Below are 23,140 nucleotides of genomic sequence, written 5' to 3'. Positions count from 1 at the left end.
CCCTGTATGCCCAAGAATCTTCCACCTACCAGAGAGGCCCCCCGAGGCCTCGATTTCCCATAATCAGCCCTTAGAACCCTTCCCACCCGCGAAATCCCTAACACGCCCCAATTCCCATTTCACAACGGTCTCGCGCTCGGAGCGCGTGACTTGCCCACCACAGGGCTGGGGTGGGGGTGGGGGGATGGGGCTCCGTTCGGCTGCGGGTTGGCCACTCGCGGGCTCCAAGCCCCGCCTCCCGGCGCGCCGATTGGCTGGAAGCCCTGCCCGGACACACCGCCCCCTGGGGCCTCGACTCAATAAAAGCAGCCGCCCCTGCGCAGGCTCTTGCAGCGCGCTCGGTGGTCCCGCGGATCTGTCTCTTGCTTCAACAGTGTTTGGACGGAACAGACCCGGGGACGCCCTACCAGCCTGCCTCCGGCCACCCTCAACTTTCTTTCCAGTCTCAACCTGCGGAGCGGAACCAACTCTTCAGCCCTTTCTCCCCCGGGACCATCTAGTATCCTTTTTGGGTCTTCACTTCTCACTGCCGACCAACCATGAGCTCCCAGATTCGTCAGAATTACTCCTCCGACGTGGAGGCCGCCGTCAATCGCCTGGTGAACCTGCATCTGCGGGCCTCCTACACCTACCTCTCTCTGGTGAGGGTCCCCAGGCAGTTTCCGATCCCTGTCCCCCACCCCGACCCCCAGCCCCCTTCGCCCCGGCTGCGCGCCCCAGGCCTCAGCCCACGCGGAGCCGTCTTTGTCCCTCCGGGCGGCTCAGAGGGTGGAGCGCGCGTCAGGGCCTTCTCTTCCGCTGACCGCGCTTCCCGCCATCTCTTCCCGCAGGGCTTCTATTTCAGCCGCGACGATGTGGCTCTGGAGGGCGTGGGCCACTTCTTCCGCGAGTTGTCGGAGGAGAAGCGCGAGGGCGCCGAACGCCTCCTGAAGATGCAAAACCAGCGTGGCGGCCGCGCCCTCTTCCAGGACGTGCAGGTAAGGTGTGAGGCGCGGACTACATCTCCCAGCAGGCCCTGCGCGCGGACTACTTTTCTCCCAGTCGGTTCTGAGCGCAAACCCTGCCCCGGGGCACTGCGCGGGCTCTGGCGAAGAAATGCAGCCGCTTACAGAACCGATCTGGTCAGATCGCTCTTGGTCTCTTAGAATATGTGGTTTCAGTCGTCTGCAGAGGCTGGGGGCGCAGGGAAATACTCTAAGACATGCCAGACTAGTTCTGAGCCCTCCTCCCCGCCCCCCTTTCTCTTTAGAAGCCTTCCCAGGATGAGTGGGGTAAAACCCTGGAGGCCATGGAAGCGGCTATGGTCCTGGAGAAGAATCTCAACCAGGCCCTGTTGGATCTGCATGCCTTGGGTTCTACCCGCTCGGATCCCCATGTAAGTCAACACCCCACCCTCCCCATTTCACCCGTGAATATCCATCCTCAGGCCTTTGCTGAGGTGATTCTCTAAGCTTTGTTACTCTGGGGGTACATTTCCTGAACCTCCACTCCACTGGTAGCCCACCTGTATCTAAATGGAAGCAATTTCCCCTGATTTCTCAGCTCTGTGACTTCCTGGAGAGCCATTTCCTGGACGAAGAGGTGAAACTGATCAAGAAGATGGGTGACCACCTGACCAACCTCCGCAGACTAGGAAGCCCCCAGCCTGGTCTGGGCGAGTATCTCTTCGAGAGGCTGACCCTCAAACACGACTAGGCGCCGCTCAAACCCCTGTGGCCTTTGAGTCTCCAGTGGTGCCCCCTGGTATCACGGGCTTGGCCTGAGTCCTCCTTGCTGCTCCCTGGGCAGCTTCTGAAGTGGACCAAATAACCAATAAAGCTTTTGCAACAACTGAATATGTGTATGTGTGTGTGGTGTGGGAATGGAGGTGGGATCCATATACATAGATGTTCTCTAGCATCTTGGCTTCTGTATCAGGCCTCTGGCTCAGCCATGAGGCCAGTTGATGGTGTTTTCCCTGGGCACTGCCCCTCCTATATGGGAGACCCCAGTTTTCATGTGACCTGTGGGTTGGTAGTTGCAAACAAACATTTGCCAACAGAGTACACTGGCATAAGCAAACAGTCTGTATTTGCTGAGTGAAAGTGATGGTTTCTGGCTCAGTCCTGGGAGGTGAAGTATAAATCTGGGCCCCTTTATACAGTGAGGAGAGCCCCAGAGATGTTCACGGTAACCAGGAGTCACTCATGCTAGTCTGACCAGCTCCAAAGGGCCTCCAGTTTCAACAGGAGTGGCCTGAAGATCCAGGCTCACTGTAATCTTAATTCTAAGGTGCACTAAATTGCTGAGTTGGTCTATGCAGTAGAAATCCGCCTGCTTGGGCTACCAAAGACATGCAGGGCTCAGCACAGAAGCAGGATGTGAAACTTGGGGCCACATTCTCCAAATGGGAACTGAAGAAGCATGAAGATGCCTTAGCCAGCAAATGCTGTATCCAAGTCTCAAATAAGCCAACTCTGACCACCAGGTTGGCAGATAGTTCATGCCATGGCGAGTGCTTTGCCTGCAGTAGGCCCCAGCTTAGTTCCTAGCACATATTGTCCCCCCTGTACCTCAAGGACTAGACCCTAAGCACTGCTGGACATACCCCAAGCTCCCTAACTCCTACACAAAAATAAACTGACCCATGGCCCCTTCTGCTTTTTGTAGACTCTTAAGAGGAAGTGGCAGCTGGACACCTGGTATTTTGGCCACTCTGAGCATTATTTGCTGTCACTGCACTTGTGTAACCACTAGTGACCCTATGGGGGAGAGAGCCTGTATGGGTCAAGATTGCACATCCAAGTCTAATCAAAGCTTCTGACACCCTAAAAGGCGATTGGTTCAGAAATACAAATACTATCGAACCCAAACTGGAAAGAAATCGATTTTTCCTGAAACACTGAGGAACAACCGGCCAAAGTCCTGATGCCACCACGTATTTGTTAACTTTCTGCAAAGGTAGGTTGGAGAGTACAGTGAGGAGGTGCCTGCGTTGCACGTAGCTGCCCCAGCACTCCACATGGTCCCCTGTAAGCCTTGCCAGGGATGATTCTTGAGCAGAGCCAGGAGTAAGCCCCAAGTACTGCGGATGTGGCACAAAAACAAAAAGGTGAACTGCCCACGATGTGCATTTAGCCACTTCTGGCCCTGGTGCCTAATAGCATCTGCTATGGAGAAATTTCACTGAAACCTAAGGAGTCTTGAATGGCCTTTGTGATTAAACACCCTGTAGATTGGATCCTTCTCCATCCCTCCCATGCTTCTTCAACCCCTGACACCACATGATCTCCTGGGCACCTCTAGGAGCACTGCTTGATTTCTTTCTGAAAAGAAACACCATCTGCAAAGCCGGAGAGCAGGGACAACAGGCAGAGCACTAAAAAAAAAAAAAAAAAAGTTCCCTGAGCACCACCAGGAATAATTCCTGAGTGCAGAGCCAGGAGTAACCCCTGTGCATCACCGGGTGTGGTCCAAAACGCAAAACAAAACAAAAAACCACACACACACACACATACACACACACACAATCCCAAACCAAACCACAACAAAATTTTACACAGAACACAGAAAAGGCCAGAGGGAGAGAGAGAAATTGGAGGGACATGGTACAGGGGCCCAGCAAGCCAGCATGTTGGAGCAGACTTAGACTTCTTAAATATAGATGTATTTTTTCATTTCTGGACACACTTCAGTCACAACCCTTCTCCCCACCCCCTCCCCACTGCAAACTAAGTACAGGGACACGGCACACATGAAGGGTCCCTCCTTCACCTGAGCTGGGGGCCGGCACAGCTTGGGGTGGAAGAGCACTGAGGTACATATGGAGGTCTGAGAGCCCAGGGGCTCCGCTCTAGATAAGGGAAAAGGGACCGGGAGGCAGCGTAACGGTGAGGTTCTAGATTTGAGAGCTGAAACCTAGAACCCAGTGGTTTTGTGGGGAGTGGGGGGTGCCAAGTAGTTGGGAAATGTTGAGGGCCTGACAGTAGTTGTGTCCTTAGCAGGACGGTCCCCTGGAGCACAGAAACCTGGAACTACAGGGATAGCTCAGGCTCAGAGTTGTGGGGTGAGGTTCAGAAAAGGCCAGCAAGGCTTCTAAAACAAGAAGGCAAGCTTCCCAGTAGGGGATGAAATATCAGGAGATTCTGCCATCCCTCACTTGGCCAAAGTGAGGGGGCATGAAGAGAGGAGTGGTGGAGAGATCCTCCTGGACACCCCCAGGGAAGGCTAATCCAGGGTAATCTCCAGGTCGCTGTCTGTCCACGACCAAGTCAGGACTAGACATGCAGGACCTTTTGCATCTGAACCCAAGTCCCTGAAAGACCCCTGCTGGACATGATTGTCTCACTGGGGTATCACAGGGAGCTTTTAGACCTGAGCTTGGCGTGCTGTAGAATTGGCAAGCCAAAAGGGCCTCTGAAGCCTGGCTGGCACCATAGGGGCGGGTAATGGCACTTTCTGACTTACGGGACCCCAGCAGGCCTGGGTGGAAGTCCAGGGTCCAGACTATGGTTCTGGCACCCAAGAAAGGCACAGCAGTGAGGCTCTGGAGTGTGGGAGTGAGGGGCGGAGTTCAAGAGCTGAGTTGGAGAGGCTGGAGTGTATGGCAGAGGGGGTGGGGCAGTGTACCCCACAGAGTGTTCTGGATCAGGAGTGGGGTGCTGGCAACAATTCCCGCTCCGCATCCGCCCTTCAGATGGCGGGGGCGGGGGAGGGGGGCAGGTGAGCAGGGAGTGTAGGGGCCAAAGGTTTAGTTGCGCTCCTCCCCCACAGAGCTGGCGGGGCTGAGGGGCGAGCTGGGGGTGCTGGGCGAGCTGGACGGCGCCGTGTCCACCGAGCCGCGCTTGCTGCCTGCCGCGTTGGAGGCGCGGCGGGGCCACTCCGGGGCGCGGATGTTGCGCCGGTCCTTGGCAGCCTCCTCTTCCTCGTCGTAACGCTCGCCGTCCGCATCGGGCAGCCCGTCCCGGGGCTCCTCCTCGTCCTCGCTCAGGTGTGGGCTCGAATGTCGCGACAACGAAGGCGACGGGGGCACGGACGCTGGCCGTGGGTAGCGGTAGCCCTGAGTCTGTATGAGGTGGTGGTGGTGGGGGGGGGGGTGAACACAAAACCTCGCTGTGCGCAGACCTCACAGAGCCCCGTCCAGGACTCTGGCCCAGGTGTCCAGTGCCACCTGCACCCCTGAAGGCGCTCCCTCCATCCCCAACCCGCAGCAGCACAGCGGGCTGCCAGCAGCACAGCGGGCTGCCCGCCCACGCCCTCTCTAGTTCCAGGCCGTGCCGGGACACCCAGTCTACTTACCGCGTCGGCCTCACGGGGCAGGTACGTAAAGTGCTCTGGAAAGGCCTTGGCCAGTGCCATGCGGCGAGCTGACATATAGTACTTGGTTTGGAAGGAAGAGGAGGAGGGGAGTCAGGGACTGGTTAAATCCTGGCGGACAAGGATGGGGGTGGGGGTGCCAAACTTGGCTACATTTTTCTTTCGGGGGGTGGGGGAGGAGGTAGCACACCCGGCAAGGCTCTGCGCTCAGAAATTCGGAAATTCCAGCTGGCGGTGCTCGGAGTAACTTAAGGCACGATGGGGATTGGACCCGGACCCCGGACACCCCCCTCCCCCCTCCCCCGTGCTAGGCAGGAGCCCTCCCCGCTGTGCGCGCTTCCCGCCCTTAGCTACACCTTTTATGCAGATGCGAATGTTCGGCCGCAGCATCCATAGGGTCCTATGCAAATTAAGGCCTTTGAAGACCCGCCCCCTTAAGTAGATAAACTGGGCTGTGAATGGACAATAGGGAGCCACTTCCTCCTTGTTGGTCAGTGCTTCATCTGCAGCCGCTTTCACAGCAGCGCGGAAGCAGAGGTGGGAAGCAGAGGTGGTCTTCTACGGAAAGCGATCTTAAAGAGGCAGCAACGGCAACAACCGTGTCTCCCGACGTCAGCCTTTGCGACCGAACGACCAGAGACCCGGAGGCAGAAGAGGCTGGTGATTCAGTAGCAGAGACTAGGGAAGGGGAGTTTATACCCGGCCTAGGTATTTCCAATCCAGAAGATCGGAGAGGCGCTCCGTGCGGTTCCGCTGGATGATGCGCTGGCGCCGGCTCTGCTGGCAGAAGCTGTAGAGGAAGGAGGTGAGCTGCGAGCAGGAATCATCTAAGCTGCGGAACCGCCGATCCAAAATGTAAATGCCTGCGGGGGCCGGGGGTGGGGGTGGGGGAACGAGGAAGGGCTCAGAAAACCGGTTGGGGAGAACCTTTATTCCCCTTGGGCCTCGGGAATACCAGGGTCCCTCTTCCCGCTGAGTCCCAGCAGACTGTCCCCCATGCCCGCCCATCCTCCCCCCCCCCCCCGAATCCAAGAGCCCCGCGCTTATTTGGGACGCTAACCGTAGGCTGAGGGATCTGCAATATGCTCCTCCATGAAGCAGCCGAAGCCAGAGAGGTTGGTGGAGATACTGGGGATGCCCATAACTGTGCATTCAGCTGCGAGGAGGCAAGAGAAAGTCCTGCTGAGGGGCTCCCACGGTCGGACAGCGCCAGCAAAGCCTCAACAGCGCCCCCTACTGGCGTCTCTGCCCAGTGTGGGTGCCGTGCAGAGCCGGTCAGAAGGGAAAAACCTGGTGTGAGGGAACCAGGCTTTTTTCTGATAAACAGACGCGGGAAGGGGAACGCGCTTACCCCAGACTTGAGGATGAAAAAAAATCAGTAAGGCTGATCACTGTTAACTGGATTAGGAAACTAATTTATCGAGGACCTATTCTATTTTTTGGGGGGGAAGGAAATGTTGTTTGATTTTGGTTCCATGCCGGTCAGGGGTTACTCCTAATTTTGCATTCAGAAATCACTCTGGCGGTGCTCCAGGGACCATATGGAATGCGGGAGATTGGACCCGGGTTAGTGATATGTCTCTGGCCTCTGAGCACTGTTCTGGACAAATGCCATTCATTTTACAATTGAAATGTACATTCTTAGTACACCAGATTGTAGCTTGGTTATCACAGCCTCACAGTTTGTTCTGAGGTAAGGCGGTAAGGAAGGGATTATAACTATGTACAGAGCACCAACTATGGCAAATTAAATACCTCAACAGCACAGAGAACGAAGGGTTTTCTGTTTGTTTGGTTAGTGTTTTTTTTTTTTTTTTTGGTTTTTTGAATCACACTTAGCAATGTTCAGGGGTTACTCCTGTCTCTGCACTCAGGAATTATTCCTGGTGGTGCTTGGGGAACCTTATGGGATAACCAGGGATCAACCCGGTCATAACATGCAAAGCAAACACCTTCCCTGCTGTATCACTCCCCGCCATATCACCGTATCGCTTTGGCCCTGAAAGTGAGTTCAAAGAGTTCATATAATTAATGTAAAGGTGCCTAGAAACTTCTATAAGCTGCAAATGCAGCATGAAATATGACAGGGCTTATGGAAAAATAGGTTGGGACCTGACCAAGTGAAACACCTATCTAATTTAACCATGGAAGAAAATAAACTGGCAGAAGTACTTTTCTTTTTCTTTTGATTTTGGGACACATTTGGCTATGTTCAAGGTTTATTCCTGGCTCTGCTTTCAAAGATCACGTGCTCGAAGAGCCTACCAGATGCTGGGGATTAAACCTGCGTTTGCCAGGTGCAAGGCAAGTGCCTGGCCCGCTGTACTAGCACTCTGGCCCCACTCATTTTCATTCAAGCACAGTTTAAAAGATTCGTTAAAGCCATGATCCCAGAGAAAGAAACAAATCTTGAAACACAGTGGCTTTTGGCAGAAACACATCCAAACCGCGCAGTAGGTTACTGTTGTTGGGCCACCCCGGTGGGGGAAGGGTGCGTCCCTCCTCTTGCTTCCCCTTGGCGGCTCGGTGGCCGCCATCCGCCACAGGCCGTTGGACAGTCAGGTTTGGGTCCACAGTGACAAGACACGTGGGGCCTCATGGGATGGGGGTGGAGCCGGCCCTTTCCTCCCCACCCCAACGACACCCCGAGTCACCGCCCACTAATGGCCTCTCTGTCTCCTGATCAAGCTGCTTATTGGCCATGATCCCAGAGACTCAGGAACAAATCTTGGAACCCAGCAGGTTTTGGCAAAAAATCCCTCTGGATTTAATTGTTAAAATTTCGGAATTTCAGAATTGTGCGACCACTACTGCAGCCATGCAACATCATATGTTATGCATAACCAGCAACAGAAAACAAATTGTCTACTGTTGCCTTTGTGGCAGAACTGAGTGTTGGGGTAAAATCCCAAATAATGGTGGGTGTGGTGTCGAAATGTTGAATGTAATCAAAGTATAGAGAGAGTAATTTGGAAATCATCTGCCCCACAGATAGGGGGAGGGTATAGGATGGGAGGGTATACTGGGGATTTTGGTGGTGGATAATGGGCACTGGTGAAGGTATGGGTGTTTCATTGTATGACCGAGACTTAAACCCGAAAGCTTTGTAACTGCTCTCACAGAGATTCAATAAATAAAATTATAAAAATTGGGGGAAAAAAAAGTAAGGTGGAGTTCATAAACAATTAAATCAGCCTAATCAGCCTAATCAGTGGCTGAATAAATAGCATTTATAAATAGCATTTATAAATAAATAGCATCCTACATTAAAAATAATTTTAAAAATAAATAAATAAATAAAAGATTTGTTAAATGACTCATAAAATCAGAAGTACTACAACATAATGGGAGACTAACACCCAAGGATAATAGAGATAAGGATCAGGAGGATTGCTCCAAGGCTTGGAAGCCGGCCTCACATGCTGGGGGAAAAGGCAGCTGAGATAGAGAATGGACCACCAAGTAAATGATGCTTGGAGGGCCTGCTCAGGATAGCAGATGTGTGCTGAAAGTAGACTATGGACCAAACATGATGGCCGCTTAGTAGCTGTACTGCAAATCAAAACACTGTCAAACACCGTCCCCCATTGTTCATCGATTTGCTCGAGCGGGCCCAGTAACATGTCCATTTTGAGACTTGTTGTTACTGTGTTTGGCATATTGAATACATCACGGGTAGCTTGCCAGGCTTTGCCGTATGGGCGACATACTCTCGGTAGCTTGCCGGGCTCTGAGAGGGGCGGAGGAATTGAACCCAGCTCGGCCGGGCTGGCTGCGTGCAAGGCAAATGCCTTACCGCTGTGCTATCACTCCAGGTTTTTATTGCAAATCATAACACCCAAAAGGAGAGAGAGAGTAAAAGGGAAAGTTCCTGCTACAGAGGCTAGGGTGGGGGGAGAGGGGGAGGAGGGATACTGGAAACATTGGTGGTGGAGAATGGGCACTGATGGAGGGATGGGTACTCGATCATTGTATGACTGAAACATAAAATCACAAAAGTTTGTAAGTTTAAAGTTTCTAACTGTATCTCACGGTAATTCATTAAAAAATTGTCTTAAATAAATAAATAAATAAATAAATAAAAATGCCTACTATACTTTGGGTTTTCTAAATATTTTTTATGCCATTGTACCTCTGAGGTCTGGTGAAGCCTCATACCCCTTGTCTAAATAATTTTAATGTATAGTTAAAGTATATGGGGGCGGGGGCTGGAGTGATAGCACAGTGGGTAGGGCATTTTCCTTGCATGCGGCTGATCCAGGTTCAATTCCCAGCATCCCATATGGTCCTCTGTGTACCATCAGGAGTAATTCCTGAGTGCATGAGCCAGGAGTAATCCCTGTGCATTATTGGGTGTGACCAAAAAAAAAAAAGAAAGAAAGAAAAAGTATATGGGGGGAAAAGAAAGGAAATTATATTGAAATATAATGTAAATAAAGTATTTACCTCAAGTAAAAAAGAAAATCAGAAGTACTACAAGTACTTTATAAGTACAACAAGAAGTACTTGTAAAATCAGAAGTACTTACAAGAAGTAAAAATGGCATTTGCCTTCCAAAGATTCAAAAGGGCTGGAGAGATAGTACAGGTGTTAAGGTGCTTGCTTTGCATGCCATGACCTGAGTTCTATCCCTAAGTACTGCCAGGAGTTATCCTTGAGCACAGAGCCAGGAGTAATCCCTGAGCACAGCCATGTGTGCCCCCCCAACAAAATAAAAATATAAAAATGTATTTTTATACAAAATATATAAAAGTATATAAAGGTAAAAGGTAAAGGCCCTCCCGTTGATCGTCGATTTGCTCGAGCGGGCCCAGTAACATCTCCATTGGAGACTTTGTTGTTACTGTGTCTGGCATATCGAATACTCTCGGTAGCTTGCTGGGCTCTCCGAGAGGGGCGGAGGAATCAAACTCGGGTCGGTCATGTTGGCTGCGTGCAAGGCAGACGCCCTACCCGCTGTGCTATAGCTCCAGCCCATAAAAATATATATTAAAAAAAGATATAAAAGTAGGGGTCGGAGAAAATGGTTCAATGGGTTGGGTGGATGATTTGCATGTGGGAGGCTTGGGTTCGGTCCCCAACACTGCATGGTGCCCAAGTATCATTAGGGGCCACCCCAAGGTACTTTAAATCAGTTCTTTCAACCTGAAGATCTTAGGGGGCAGCAGGAGAGGGAGGTCCAATGGGCAGAAGAGCAGCTGGGGACACAGGGCCCCATTCCTTCCTAGTGGTGATCTGTTCCACATCAGGGATCAACCCAAACATATGGAGAAGGCACCCCGGATGAACAGACATCAGTCCACTAGATCTGCTGTGTCAAGGACAAATGCTATTGGCCAACAGGCTGCTACCATGGTTCCAACTTGGCAACGGAAGAGCCTGGGGTATATGGGGGCCCCCAGGATCACAGCACTTACCGGGTGTGTAGCCCCATGGCTCATAGTAGGAGGGGAAGACCCCAAGATGGCAACCACGGACGAACTCCTCATAGTCCACAGGGAGCAGGGGGCTGGTGGAGGACAGGAACTCTGGGTGGAATATCACCTGGAGGGGAGAAGTAAAGGATCAGCCCCAAGACAGGAGTAGCCAGCAGAGGCCAAAAACTGCTCAAAAGTCACACAAGACTTGGAGTGGCCAAGTCTCTGCTCTGGAAGTGAAAGTTCTGCATTTTTTGGGGGGGCGGATTTTTGGGGATCACACCTGGCAATGCTCAGGGGTTACTCCTGGCTCTGCACTCAGGAATCCTCCTGGCAGTACTCCAGGGACCAAATGTGATGCCGGGGATCGAACCCGTGTTGGCCACATGCAAGGCAGGTGTCCTACATTCTGGACTAGCACTCTAATGAAGGTTCTGTTCTAATGAAGGTCCCACCCACCGAGGTATCCCAGACCTCATGTTCTCCTCACCTTGACCCTGTCTGCGCTACTGTTGAAGAGGCCAATCCGGCGGATGGTGGTCAGGATGGGGTCCGAGGAATCATCCAGCATATTGTGGGTGCACACAGGAGGGAAAGATTGGCGCTGCAGGAGCCACAAGTGGGACAAGGGTCAAAGAAGGAGCAGGGGCCCCCTCCTTCTCCGAGAGCCCAGAGAAGCCTCAGCATATCCCTCAGCATGACCAGAAGTTTACTGAGAGGTGTAGATTTCTTTTTTTTGGGGGGTGAGTAGGGGGCATTTGTGGGGCCACACCCAGAGATGTTCAGGGGTTACTCCTGGCTCTGCACTCAGGGATCACTCCTGGCAGTACTCAGGGGACCAAATGGGATGCTAGGGACTGAACCAGGTCATCAAAGTGCAAGGCAGGAGTCCTATCCACTTCATTATCTCTCTCGCTCCAGACCGATTTATTTCTGTGTTTGCTTGTGTATGTATGTGTGGGGGGGGAGGGGTTGGGGCACACCTGGCAATGTTCAGGTTTATACCTAGCTCTGTGCTAGAAGGGATGTGGTCCCTGTAATATTCGTGCTGACCAAGTGATGCCAGGGATCAAGCCCAGGCTTCCCGCATGCACAGCCTTTGCTAGGTGATAGATTCCTTTGCCTTATCTTTTCTTTGTTTTTGTATTCAGGCATCACTCCTGGCAATGCTCAGAGAACTCTTGGTGGTGCCCAGGATTGAACCCAGACTGACAGTGGGCAAGGCAAGGGTCTTATTGATTTGTCTCTCTGGCTGATTTTTTTGCTTCTTTATTTTGGCAGCGCTTAGGAGTCAGGAGTTATTCCTGGTCCTCTGGTCAGGGGTGACCCCTGGCAGTGCTGGGGGCTGCTGAGCAGTGCTGGGGTTTCAAACCAGAGTTGGCCACATGCATGGCCAGCACAGCCCCTCCTGTGGCCGCTCGCCAGCTGTGGGGCTTCACATTTCAACTCGCCAGCTATATCTGGAAAGGTTCCTATGGTCAATACCCTCTGTGGACACCCACTGACATCTGGGCCAGCCGCCTCTGAGGCTGTTGGGAGCTGCCACTTTTTTTGCTAAGGGATCACAGCCTACCTGCGTGGCAAAGATGGCTCTCTTCATTATGGTGAAGTCCTCCTTATCCAGCATCTTATTCATGTCTGGGAGGCTGCCCCTGCAGACGAGCAGGTGGGTGCATGTGGGCATAGGTGCCAAGCAGGGCCAGGGGCATGGGTGCCACTAGCGGGGCTGGGAAGGTGAGAAACTGTAGGGTAGATACTCACACCAGCAAGGATTCGTAAAGCTTCCTCCCAAACTTCTCCTTCACGGTGTTGGCTGTATCCCTGGAAAGGACAGCACACCAGCTGTCAAACGAGCACTGTGGGGCCTTGGGGAAACTGAGAGGGTGGGGACCCAGGGGACAGGCCACGGGGGGTTCAGATGTCTTGTATCAGCTGTGTGACCAGAGACTGACCAGCCCTCCCAGGCCTCAGGGCCTCAGCCCATCAGACACAGATAAAAATAAAATCAACGTCAGACACTCCCGGGGAGGACTCTGAGCTCATGACAAAAAGTGCTGAACAGCCAGCTCACAGCAAGTCATCCAGAAAAGTCACCAGGCTTTCTTGGGTTCTTGGTGTGACAAGGCTAAGTCAAGTCCCAGGGATCAAATCTAGGGCCTCACCATGTATGCATGTGATTTCACACTGAGCCACTCCCCCAACCCACTAAGTCCCATTTTATTTAAAAATATATATATATATGTATATATATATATACATGTATACGCACACAAATATATATCAGAGTGATAGTACAAGTATAGCAGGTAGAGTACTAGCCTTTTTTTTTTTTGCTTTTGCTTTTTGGGTCACTCCTGGCTCATGCACTCAGGAATCACTCCTGGCGGTGCTCAGGGGACCATATGGGATGCTCGGAATCGAACCTGGGTCAGTCGCGTGCAAGGCAAATGCCCTACCCGCTGTGCTATCTCTCCAGCCCTGAGTGTTTGCCTTTTACACGGCTGACTGGGTTTGTTCCCTGACATCCCATATGATCCCCTGAGCACCGCTAAGAGTAACTCCTGAGTGTAGAGCCAGGAGTAACACCTAACCATTGCCAGGTGTGGCCCCAAAACAAACAAAAAAAATAATAAAAACAGTAACAACAAGTCTCACAATGGAGACGTTACTGGCGCCTGCTCGAGAAAATTGATGAACAATGGGAGGACAGTGCTACTTATAATTATAATATATGTGTGTATGTATATATATACATACACATATATATGTACACATTTGAGAGAGAAAAATGTGTGAACATAAATAAAGGCAGCAAAGTGCCATCCCACCCTCAGTGCCACACCTTGGTGGTACTCAGGGGCTATTCCTGTTCTGCATTGCTAGGGTTGGGGAGGGTACCAGATGCAGTGCAGGGAATCAAATGGGGACTGGCAGCATGCAGGGCAAGTGTCCACTCCTATACTAGTGCTCCAGCCCCATCCTGGAACTCCCCTCACTGCCTCCCCCATATCCCTGGGTCACTCTGCACTAGTCACACTGGCCTCCTCACAATCTCTCAAACACACCGCAGGGCCTTTGCACTGCTAGTCCCTCTGCCTGAGAGGCTATTTCCATTTCCCAGGTACACCCAGGGATTCCTCCTTCCTGTGCTCTCCGGTCTCTGCTCTACAAGCATTCTATGTGACTCATCCTAACAATTGTGTCTCACAGTTCAGTGTTAGAGCACTTCTGGTAGAATTTTCTTGAATTTGAACTCCATGTGGGCAATTAGTCTTGTCCTTCTTGTTCACAGGTGTGTTCGTTCCCATGGCCCAGCACACCATAGGGGCACAATGAATGTCTGAAGGCTAATGATGGGACTTTTCAGGTGGGGAAACTGAGGTTCAGAGCAGGGGATGGGTTGTCTAAAGTCATCAGGCTGGGAAGAGTTCATGGCATGGGCAGAATATGACCCATTTCATATCAGAGCCCCAACATGGTGGCACACAGGTTCCCCATTCCCACCCTCTGCATCCCTTCTTCCTGCCCTCATCTAGGGGTGCCTGAGGCAGGTTGTATCACTAGATATTGTGGGGCGGCTGATCAAGTCCAGGGGGCAATGATAGACTCAAGGCACACAAAGGTGAGCCCCGCAGGGACCAGGACAGGGCACCACTGACCATAGCTGCTTGCGCACGGCCTGGCCCTTGAGTGTTTCCACATTGAAATTGTTGGTCCTGGCTGGCATGATGAAGAAGGCGACAACTGTCTGCTCGCTGCTGTTCACCTGGGTGGGGCAGAGGAAAATGAGGAGACATCAGGGTCGCAGGGGAGAATGTTGAGCTGCCAGCCTAGCTGCAACGCCACTGGGATTCTGGACGATCCCTTCCAGTCAAGGAGAATTGTGGGAGAGAGGGACTTGCCTTCACCCAGGTCCCTGCCCCCCATTTATGAACTGATTCTTTCCTCCTCCCTCTGTCCCCTGACATCCCAGAATTTACTCGTAACAGATAGTTGAGCCGAGCCAAGGCCTCCAGAAAGATATCAGCACCCTTGTTGGAGAACTCGTAGCGGCCAGCAATAAAGAAGTACAGCGTCTTGTCCAGGTTGAAGTCCAGGTGCCTAAATAAGTCACAAGGAAGGGACCAGAGTGACAGGCCAGTGGGTAAGGCTCTGGCCTTGCATGCGGCTGATCCAGGTTTGATCTCTGGTATCCCATATGGTCCCCAGACCCAACCAGTATTGATCCCTGAGTGCAGAGCCAGGAGTAAATCCTGAGCACTACTGGGTGTGACTCCCAACCCTCAGCCCCCTCCCTGCAAAAATGCCTTTGGGGTTGGAGAGGTAGTATGGCCTAGAGGGCACTTGCCCCAAATGTGGCTGACCTGAATTTGATCCCCAGCATCCCATATGGTCCCACACCCACCCCCGAGGAGTAACTCCTGAGCATTGCTGGGTGTGGTGCAAAAAAGCCAAAACTTTTTTTTTTTTAATTAAAAAACAACAGCCACAAGGAAGGGCGAAGACTGAGAGCCACCAGGCCTGATCTCAAACCTACTGACAGCCAGCAAAGAACAGACCTCTGGGAATGCTGGTTCTATTGTCTTTAGCTGGAATTGCCTTCAATACCGAGCTATGGTTCAGGAGCTTGAGAATACAAGAGGTTGAGCCCCTCCCACAGATCCAAGAGGGGCTCAAAACTTCATCTGGCCCACGTACCCGTAAAAATGACCCCGTACAAACTCCTGGATCCGGGCCTTGCTCTGAGCGTGGAGGTTCTGGAACTCATGCATAGCAGAAAACTTCTTCACATTCAGTCCATTGGGAGTGACGATATCTGGGATTGGGGACAGGGGTCCATCTGCCATTGCTCTGTGCGATCAGCATGTGGTTGAATCAACCGAAGGAAGGCCCTTTTCCTACACAATTTCTTTCCATAGCCACTGTGCTGCGCTCCTGGGGACCCAGCTGGCCCCCTAATCAAATGCCAGAGACCCTGCGGAGCTCTGAAGCTACAGCAGAGAAACATCCCCTTGGCCTCTAGAGGGCGCAAGCAGGCAGCGAGGCCAGTGTCCAGCGTCCAGTAGGCGCCTCCTGGGGCCCAGGCCTACCTGGTTTCCTCTTGAGCAGGTGCTGCGCCTCGATGGCAGTGATCTGGGAGACGGTGGTGAAGACGTGTGCGCAGTGAGCCGCCGCCCGCTCCATGCAGTAGCGGTGGTAGATCTGCCTCTCGCCCGCCTCCCTGTCCACGTTGAACTGGGTGGGCAGGGGGCAGTCAAGTTTTGGAAGGGGAGAGACTGGAGGTGCAGACTCTGGGGTTCTGGGGGTGGGGGCTGGACTCCTGAGTCAAAGGGAGGAGACTGGGGGCTGGACCCCTGGGTTGGAGGGAGGAGAGGAGTGAACAATTCCTGGGTCTTGGGGTTCGTGGCAGCTTTGGGCAGACCTGAGGCACTTGCAGCCCCCATCAGCCACACACCCCGCCCCCCCAGCTCACATTTTCCAGGTTGTTGTAGAAGTCCACGGCACCAGCACACAGGTATCGCCCCAGCAGCGTGGCGTGGGTGGTAAAGATAGTGGCCACGGGCAGCCGCCGGGCTCGGCACAGACACAGCCCGATGCCTGCCAGCCACTCGTGGAAATGTGCCACCACATGTGGCTTCTCCTCGTTCTGGGCCAGGAACTGTAGGGCAACAAAGCCAGGGCTGCTGGGTCGCCGTAGGGGTGGCAAGGTTAACTGTCACCCCCACTGTGGTGGAGGTGACTGGGGTGGGCTAGCAACACCAGGAAACACAGCAGGGGTCACCCCCAAACCCCCCACGGGACAAGGGACTGTGTATGAGCCCTAGAGGTGGCCCAGATTTCAGAGAAATAGAATTAAGGGCCCCTCCAGCCCCACTAAACCATTTGTATTTATTTATTTATTTTGGAAACTTGGGCCACACCCGCAATGCTCAGGGATTACTCCTGACTCTGTACTCAGGAATCACTCCTGGCAGTGCTCGACCCTATCAGATGCCGGGGATAGAACCCAGGTTGGTGGTGTGCAAACCAAGTGCCCCCCCTTCCTGTGGCTCCGGCCCCTCCACATCTCCTTTAGATGAATGAAGCAGGAGGAAAGGAGCAGGAGCGATGGCTCCGAGGGCTATCGACCAGCTGGGGCCCTGCGCTGGATCCCCAGCATCGTATGGTCCCCGGGACCCCAATTTCAAGCACTGAGCTGGGTAAAGCCTCCACCTTAAGCATCACCAGCACCCCCAAAACCCAACAAAGAGTGACTGGGGCTGGCAGGGGGGCCTACCTCACCCAGGAACCAGGTGGTGAGAAAACCAAACAGGACAGCATCGTTGGCCTCGCGATCATACCAGGGCACCCCAATATTGCAGGTGTCCCAGAGTTCCCCCTTCCAGCGCTCCAGGGCCCAGGCAGATGCCCCCACATCCAGGAGCACCACCAGAGGGCCCCCCTCGATCAGCCAGCGACCGAAATACACCTGGGGAGACAGAGGGAGGTTCAGGGTGGCCCCAAATAACGGGACACTATCTCAGGGCTTCTGCTCTGCACAGGGGCAGTGTCCAGGTTTCTGCCTCGGCCCTTCCTGCATTTCCGGGTTTGCTAATATCCCACTTGCTCTTCCATTCTCCATTTGCCCTTACTTTTGCCCACCACAATCGGCTGTACCTCGCAATGGTTTTCTTGCTCTGCTTCTGTTCTGTTAAAACTGCCCCTGTGATGGTGCTGGAGTGATAGTGTAGCGGGTAGGGCGTTTGCCTTGCACACAGTTGACCCGGGTTCGAATCCCAGCATCCCATATGGTCCCCTGAGCACCACCAGGAGTAATTCCTGAGTGCATGAGCCAGGAGTGACCCCTGTGCATCGCCAGGTGTGACCCAAAAAGCAAAAACAAAACTGCCCCTGTGTGCCGAGCAATAACGTGAGGTAGGTGCTTGCCTTGCACGCAGCTGTCCTGGCTTCTATTCCTGGCACCACATAACGGTTCCCTGAACCCCAATGGGAGTTACCCCTCAGCAAAGAGCCAGGAATAAACCCTGAGCACTGCCGGCTAGGACCCCAAAAGCAAAATAATAAAAATAAAGGAAACTGCACCCAAGGTGGTGCAGACGCCCTGCCTTGAACATGCGTGGGAATCAGGGAGTCTGGCCCCCAGCTGTCCTGCATTCTCCGGGTGGGGTAGGATGCCCACAATGACCCTCAATCCATAACCAAGTGTGTGAGTGTTGCCATTAAAGAGGGGCCAGCAGGGAGAATGCTTGCTTGCATGTTGCAGAGCCAGGTTCAATCCCTGGCACCCCACAGGGTTCCCTGAGCACTGCCAGGAGTGATCCCTGAGTGCAGAGCCAGAAGTAATTCCTGAGCACTGTCAGGTGTGACTCCCCAAAAACAATATATCTAACAAACAAACAAGCAAAAGGGTAGAGTGGAAGCTGAAATGACAGGACAGTGGGGAGGGTGCCTGCATGCAAGGGGGCCAACCTGGGGTTTTTCTTTACTTCTGTTTTGTTTGGGGCCTCATTCAGCTGTGCTCAGGGCTTACTCTGGCTCTGCTCTAAGGAGTCACTCTGAGCTGTGCTCAGAGGACCATATGGAATACCAGGGATTAAATCCCAGTCAGCCACATGCAAGGGACGCACCCTACCCGCTGGACAATCTCTCTAGCCTCAGGCCTGGGTTTGATTCCCGGAACTCCATATGATCTCCTAAGCCCTTCCAGGAATGATCTCTGAGCACAACGCAGGAGTAAATCCTGAGCTCAGCTGGGTGTGGCAATCCCAGGGAGAAAAAACAGACTGTACCCTGCAAAGCACTGGTGCAAGTAACATAACAACACTTGTCTAACTTCATTCCCCTAAAAGCATGTGCGTACACACACACACACACACACACACACACACACATACACACACACACGAGGGAAATAATAAAAGTAACTAGGGGCTGGAGTACAGCAGAGAGGGCATTTGCCATGCACTCAGTGACTCTGGTTCAATCCCCAGCATCCCATATGGTCCCACCAGGAGTAATCCCTGAGTGCAGAGCCAGGAGTAATCCCTGAGCATCACCAGGTGTACTCCTCCCCCAAAATAAAACAAAAACAATAAAAGTAACCAAGAAAGCTCTCTTTACCCACCACCTCTATCATATTTTCTCACGGTGAGGGGGGCGGAGTTTGGAATCACTCCTGGTTGGGGTACCATATGTGGTACCAGGGATTGAACCGGACTCAGCTGGGTCCACGGTTAAGTACCTTAACCCCTGCACTGTCACCTCTAGTTTAAGATCTGAGCATCTTGTCTGAGGGGGCGGCACTCAGCGATGCTCAGGGCTTGCTCCTCTATGCTCAGGGATCACTCCTGGCGGGGCTTGTGGGACCCTTTCTGGTGCCAGGGATAAAACCCAAGTGCCCTATCTGTTGTACTATCACTCTGGTGATAGTACAGAGCAGCACTGTTCGACCCCAGGCCATGTGTCAAAGCCTCCCTGCCTTATTTCTTTTCTTTTTTTGATTTTGGGCCACACTTGGTGGTGCTTGGGGCTTTCTTCTGGCTCTGCACTCAGAAATCAATCCTGGAGGACTCAGGGGAACCATATGGGATGTCAGGGATGGACCCGAGGTTGGCTGTGTGCAAGGCAAGCATCCTACACACTGTACGTGACACTGGCCCTTTGCTGCCTTATTTCTGCCCCTGTCACAGGTCTCTGATGGCCGCCTTTCCTCCTGAGAGCTGGGAGCCTCCCCAATCTGGCTTTTCCCAGCTAAGGAGCCCCTCCCCCCTGCCAGCTGTTATCTGCCCTTTTACTGGGGGGGCTATTCTTAGGGCCCCAGCACGTGGGGAGCAGCTGCCATGGAGGAGGGCTGGGCTGACCTCAGGTTCCTTGGGGACTTGAGCTGGCTGTCCTCACTCCAGACCCCACCCGAAACCAGAGGCTGGTAATTTAGTTTGTTCATTTGGGGGCCACGCTCAGCAGTGCTCAGGGCTTACTCCTGCCTCTGTGCTTCTAGATCACTCCTGGTGGACTCTGGGGTCCATATGGGATGCTGGGGATCAAACCTGGGTCAGCCTCGTGCAAAGCAAATGCCCTCCCTGCTGTACTAGCACTGTGGTTCTGACCTCCAGCAAACCAGAGGCTGGGAAGGCTGAACCAGTGAGGGCTCCCCGCAAGTCTGGCCCTGCAGCCCCCCTACTCTCCCCAGGTTGTAGGCCCTTTCATGTGCCCCATCATCTGACCTCTCTAGGTGTTCTGGGCCGCTCCCTGCTCCTCCGCCAAGCCTCACTGTGCCCACCCCCAATTCTATCACCTGGGACTATGTAACCAGTCCCTACTCCCTCCGCCTTCATCAGTAATCTCTCTTTCTCTCTTCTGAATTTTTCTCTCAGAGACACAAAGCAGCTTCTCTTCTGTATCTGCTTTTTTTTTTGAGGGGGGGAGGGGTCACACCCATTGATGCACAGGGGTTACTCCTGGCTCTGCACTCAGGAATTACTTCTGGTGGTGCTCAGTGGACCATATGGGATGCTGGGAATCGAATCCAGGTCGGCTGCATACAAGGGAAATGCCTTACCCGCTGTGCTATCGCTCCAGCCCCTCTCTTCTGTATCTGAATCTTTCTCCTGCTCTAGCTCCTAAGGCTACAATCACTTTTGGGGACACTGTGTCTCTCTCTGTCCCCTCGGAAGTAGAGAAGGAGAAAGAAGACACAGATAACGAGTCTCTAACCTCAATGTGAAACTAGATGGAAGACAAAATATTTCATTTTCCCAAGAACCCTAAAAGGTAAATGCCGTCACACTGTCACAGGGCCACAGGGGAGGGATGTGGAGAAGCCAAATGAATGCTAGCAGCCAAGGTCACATGGGCGCAGGAAGTGGGGAAGCCAAATGTGAACCTGAACTTCACCCTTCCTCTGGCTGCCTGCCCACCTCCCAGACCCCTCGACCCATTTCTCAGGCTGTCTGGGACCTACTGTCTGTCCCTTCACTTGGGTCCTGGAGTCTAAGTGTACCCCCAATTCCCAGGGCCCCTGCTATTGGCTAGTCCGGGAAGGTCTGGCTCCTCCCACATTCCCACTCCTCCCTCCCTGCCCACCCATTTCCTCTCTGCTGCTCCCCTGTGCCCAGGCCATGCCCACCTTGCAGCCTTTGCTATTCATGGAGTCGAGGGTCCTCTTCAGGGCCGGGGTGGGGGGCTCGAGCACTTCCACCTGAGTCCGCACGCCCTGCTCCGTGTAGGGTCCCACCAGGTAGTAGTTGTCACCCCACTCGTCCCCTGTCACCTTCGCCTTGGTCTGCAGCACGGTGTAGATGCCACCCACTGTGGGCCCAAGGGGGTGAGTGTGGTCCCTTGCATGGGGCCCTCTGGTCAGGGAACTCAGTCAGGGTTGGTGCTGGGGTCCCGGGAAACTCTGGCTTAGGGGGATGAGGAAGTGGGGAGCCAAGCTTCACAGTGAGAGGAGGCTGGGGGGTGGCCTCCTGGGTGGAAGTGGGGCCTGAGGCTGAGATTCTGACAAAAGAAGGGCTTTATTAGATTTCTAGGTTTTTTTTTTTTTTTTTTGCTTTCTTGCGTGCAGGGATTGAAGCTCGTGTCTCACATGTGCGAGGCCAGTGCTTGGCTGAGCACATCCCGGCCCCAAGACTTTTCAGACTGAGTCTAGGGGCTACTCCGGGTGGGGGGAGGGGGACACCTAGGTCTGATCATTAGGGCCTGGGGCCCCAAGGATGATGTTGGTTACCAGGACTAGATTTCTATGAGAGGTTAGATTATGGGACAGAACGGGCACTAGGACACAGGAGAGGAAACTCCGTGACTCTCTTTAGCTTTTCCTTCTCTTGGTTGCCCAAGAAAAGCCAGAATTGTCATTCCTCACCCCCCAGGGATTCTGCCGACCTGTTCCCCAGTGTCCTCTCCCCAACTGTGGGCAAGGCGTGCAGGGAACTGCCCCTCCAAGGACTCAGCTCCAGACCCTGGGACCTGGGCCCCCACCCAACCTGCTTAACATTAGCTCTCCGGGCCTTTCCAGTCCAGACTCTGCCCTGCTCCCCTTCCACAGGGGCTAGACTTCTGAGTGCCTGCCTGGTGCCAGCCTCTTCAAGAACCTCAGGCCTCCTGGGGCCCAGGACGCAGAAATCCAGGCCCCTCGGCCACACCCATTCCAGGGCCCAGCCCCTGATCAACTTAGGAATTCCCAGCCTGGCTGTTCCACAAGGCATGTGCGTGAGCCACGGGCCTCGGATACTCCTCCCAGCCCATTGTCAGGCCCTCAGCTCCTTCCGAGCCAAGGCGTCCACTCTCTCACCCCCAAATCTAAGAACTGGGGTCTCCGGCCTCCTCCCCCTTTTTTTTTCAAGCAACCAATTCCCCAAGTTCCCCAGCACAACTTAGACATTCCTACAGTCTTGCTCCAAATCTGGGGTAACAGCCCCAGATCCTCCTCAACTTCCCCAGGGGGCCGGTTCTGAGGTTCAGCCCCTTACCCAGGCTGGCACAAGGAAAAGCCTCCATCCCAGCCTCCAGGATCCAGGAATCCTTCATTCCAGCCCTCAGCACCCAGTGCCCCTTACTTCTAGGGTCCTTTTATCTTTAACAGCCAGGCTCTCATCCCCTCCGCCCGGGCCCCAAACATACCTCAGACCCTGTCCAAGGGCACAGGAGTCACAGGCTCCTTGCCTAGGATCCGAGAGTCACGCCAGACGGTCCCATTCCCCTATTATCAAGAGTTCCAGACCCCCAGCCCCGCCTGCCCCGCTTGAGTGCCCCTCTGCCTGGCCATCTCACCCTTGTTGGCCACCTCCCAGGCCACCTCGAAGAGCACTGTATTCTCCAGGTCGAATTCATCCTCCCAGTCCTCCAGTCCTGGCAGTGAGGACACGGACAAAGTGCGGTTTAAAGGCATGGCCGACGTGAGAGTGGGACTCCGGGGGGCCACAGGTGGGGGCCCGGGAGGTGTCGAAGGAATGCACCGCGCAGGGCGCGAAGTTGAGCCGGTGCTCAACGGGAAGCTTGCAATGCCCTTGGCTTCCTATTGCACGACCGCACCCCCCCCGCCCGGAGACCTCGGACACAGGCAGGAGGCAGCCGCAGCGTCACTGAACCCAAGCGGGCCCCTGCAGTGAAACCTTGCAGCCGCCAGGAGGCGGTGCCCGTTCCCCGGCTAACGCCATTGGTCCCATCTTGGGGGCGGGGGCTCACACGTCCGCTCATTGGTGGACGGACAGGGATTCCCTCTGCCCCACCACCGCCTCAGCAAATGAGCTGGGCTCTGGGGAGCGGGGCCGACCGCTGAGCTAGTCGATTGGCTCCCAGCTCCGTCAATCCGAACCTGGAGAGCAGCATCTTTGTGGGGAGGGCTGAGGGTGGAATCCTGATGAAAAGGGAGCGTGGGGGACGTGTGGTTACCCTAAGAAGTGTGAGGAATTTTGCAATCGGGCTCAGCA

The 23,140-nt window shown here is 53.7% G+C and overlaps 2 protein-coding genes across 3 annotated transcripts; one reads left to right on the top strand and one right to left on the bottom strand.

The window, feature by feature from the left end:
• Window positions 1-329: 329 nt before the first annotated feature.
• Window positions 330-1,835, top strand: FTL (ferritin light chain). Its single transcript, XM_056136300.1, has 4 exons — window positions 330-641; window positions 831-977; window positions 1,250-1,375; window positions 1,543-1,835. Exons 1-4 carry the CDS (start codon window positions 540-542, stop codon window positions 1,693-1,695), a joined length of 528 nt encoding a protein of 175 aa, XP_055992275.1. The 5' UTR covers window positions 330-539; the 3' UTR covers window positions 1,696-1,835.
• Window positions 1,836-3,626: 1,791 nt separating this feature from the next.
• On the bottom strand, window positions 3,627-22,823 carry GYS1 (glycogen synthase 1). Of its 2 annotated transcripts, XM_056135956.1 has the most exons (16): window positions 22,482-22,823; window positions 20,839-21,020; window positions 16,990-17,181; window positions 16,186-16,371; window positions 15,803-15,947; window positions 15,411-15,528; window positions 14,693-14,813; window positions 14,372-14,478; window positions 12,474-12,533; window positions 12,286-12,364; window positions 11,203-11,316; window positions 10,713-10,839; window positions 6,356-6,451; window positions 5,995-6,158; window positions 5,278-5,358; window positions 3,627-5,044 (listed from the first exon to the last, which is right to left on the bottom strand). In XM_056135956.1, exons 1-16 carry the CDS (start codon window positions 22,597-22,599, stop codon window positions 4,730-4,732), a joined length of 2,205 nt encoding a protein of 734 aa, XP_055991931.1. In that variant the 5' UTR covers window positions 22,600-22,823; the 3' UTR covers window positions 3,627-4,729. The 2 variants fall into 2 exon arrangements, with proteins under 2 accessions (XP_055991931.1, XP_055991932.1); XM_056135957.1 differs by lacking the exon at window positions 20,839-21,020 and having other exon boundaries at window positions 22,482-22,822.
• Between the last annotated feature and the right edge of the window lie 317 nt (window positions 22,824-23,140).

The sequence above is a fragment of the Sorex fumeus genome, unplaced genomic scaffold (assembly GCF_029834395.1).
Source record: "Sorex fumeus unplaced genomic scaffold, SorFum_2.1 ptg000122l, whole genome shotgun sequence".
Taxonomy (NCBI): Eukaryota; Metazoa; Chordata; class Mammalia; order Eulipotyphla; family Soricidae; genus Sorex; species Sorex fumeus.
Note: the sequence above shows the minus strand (reverse complement) of the source record. Positions and strands in the feature narration are given on the sequence as shown.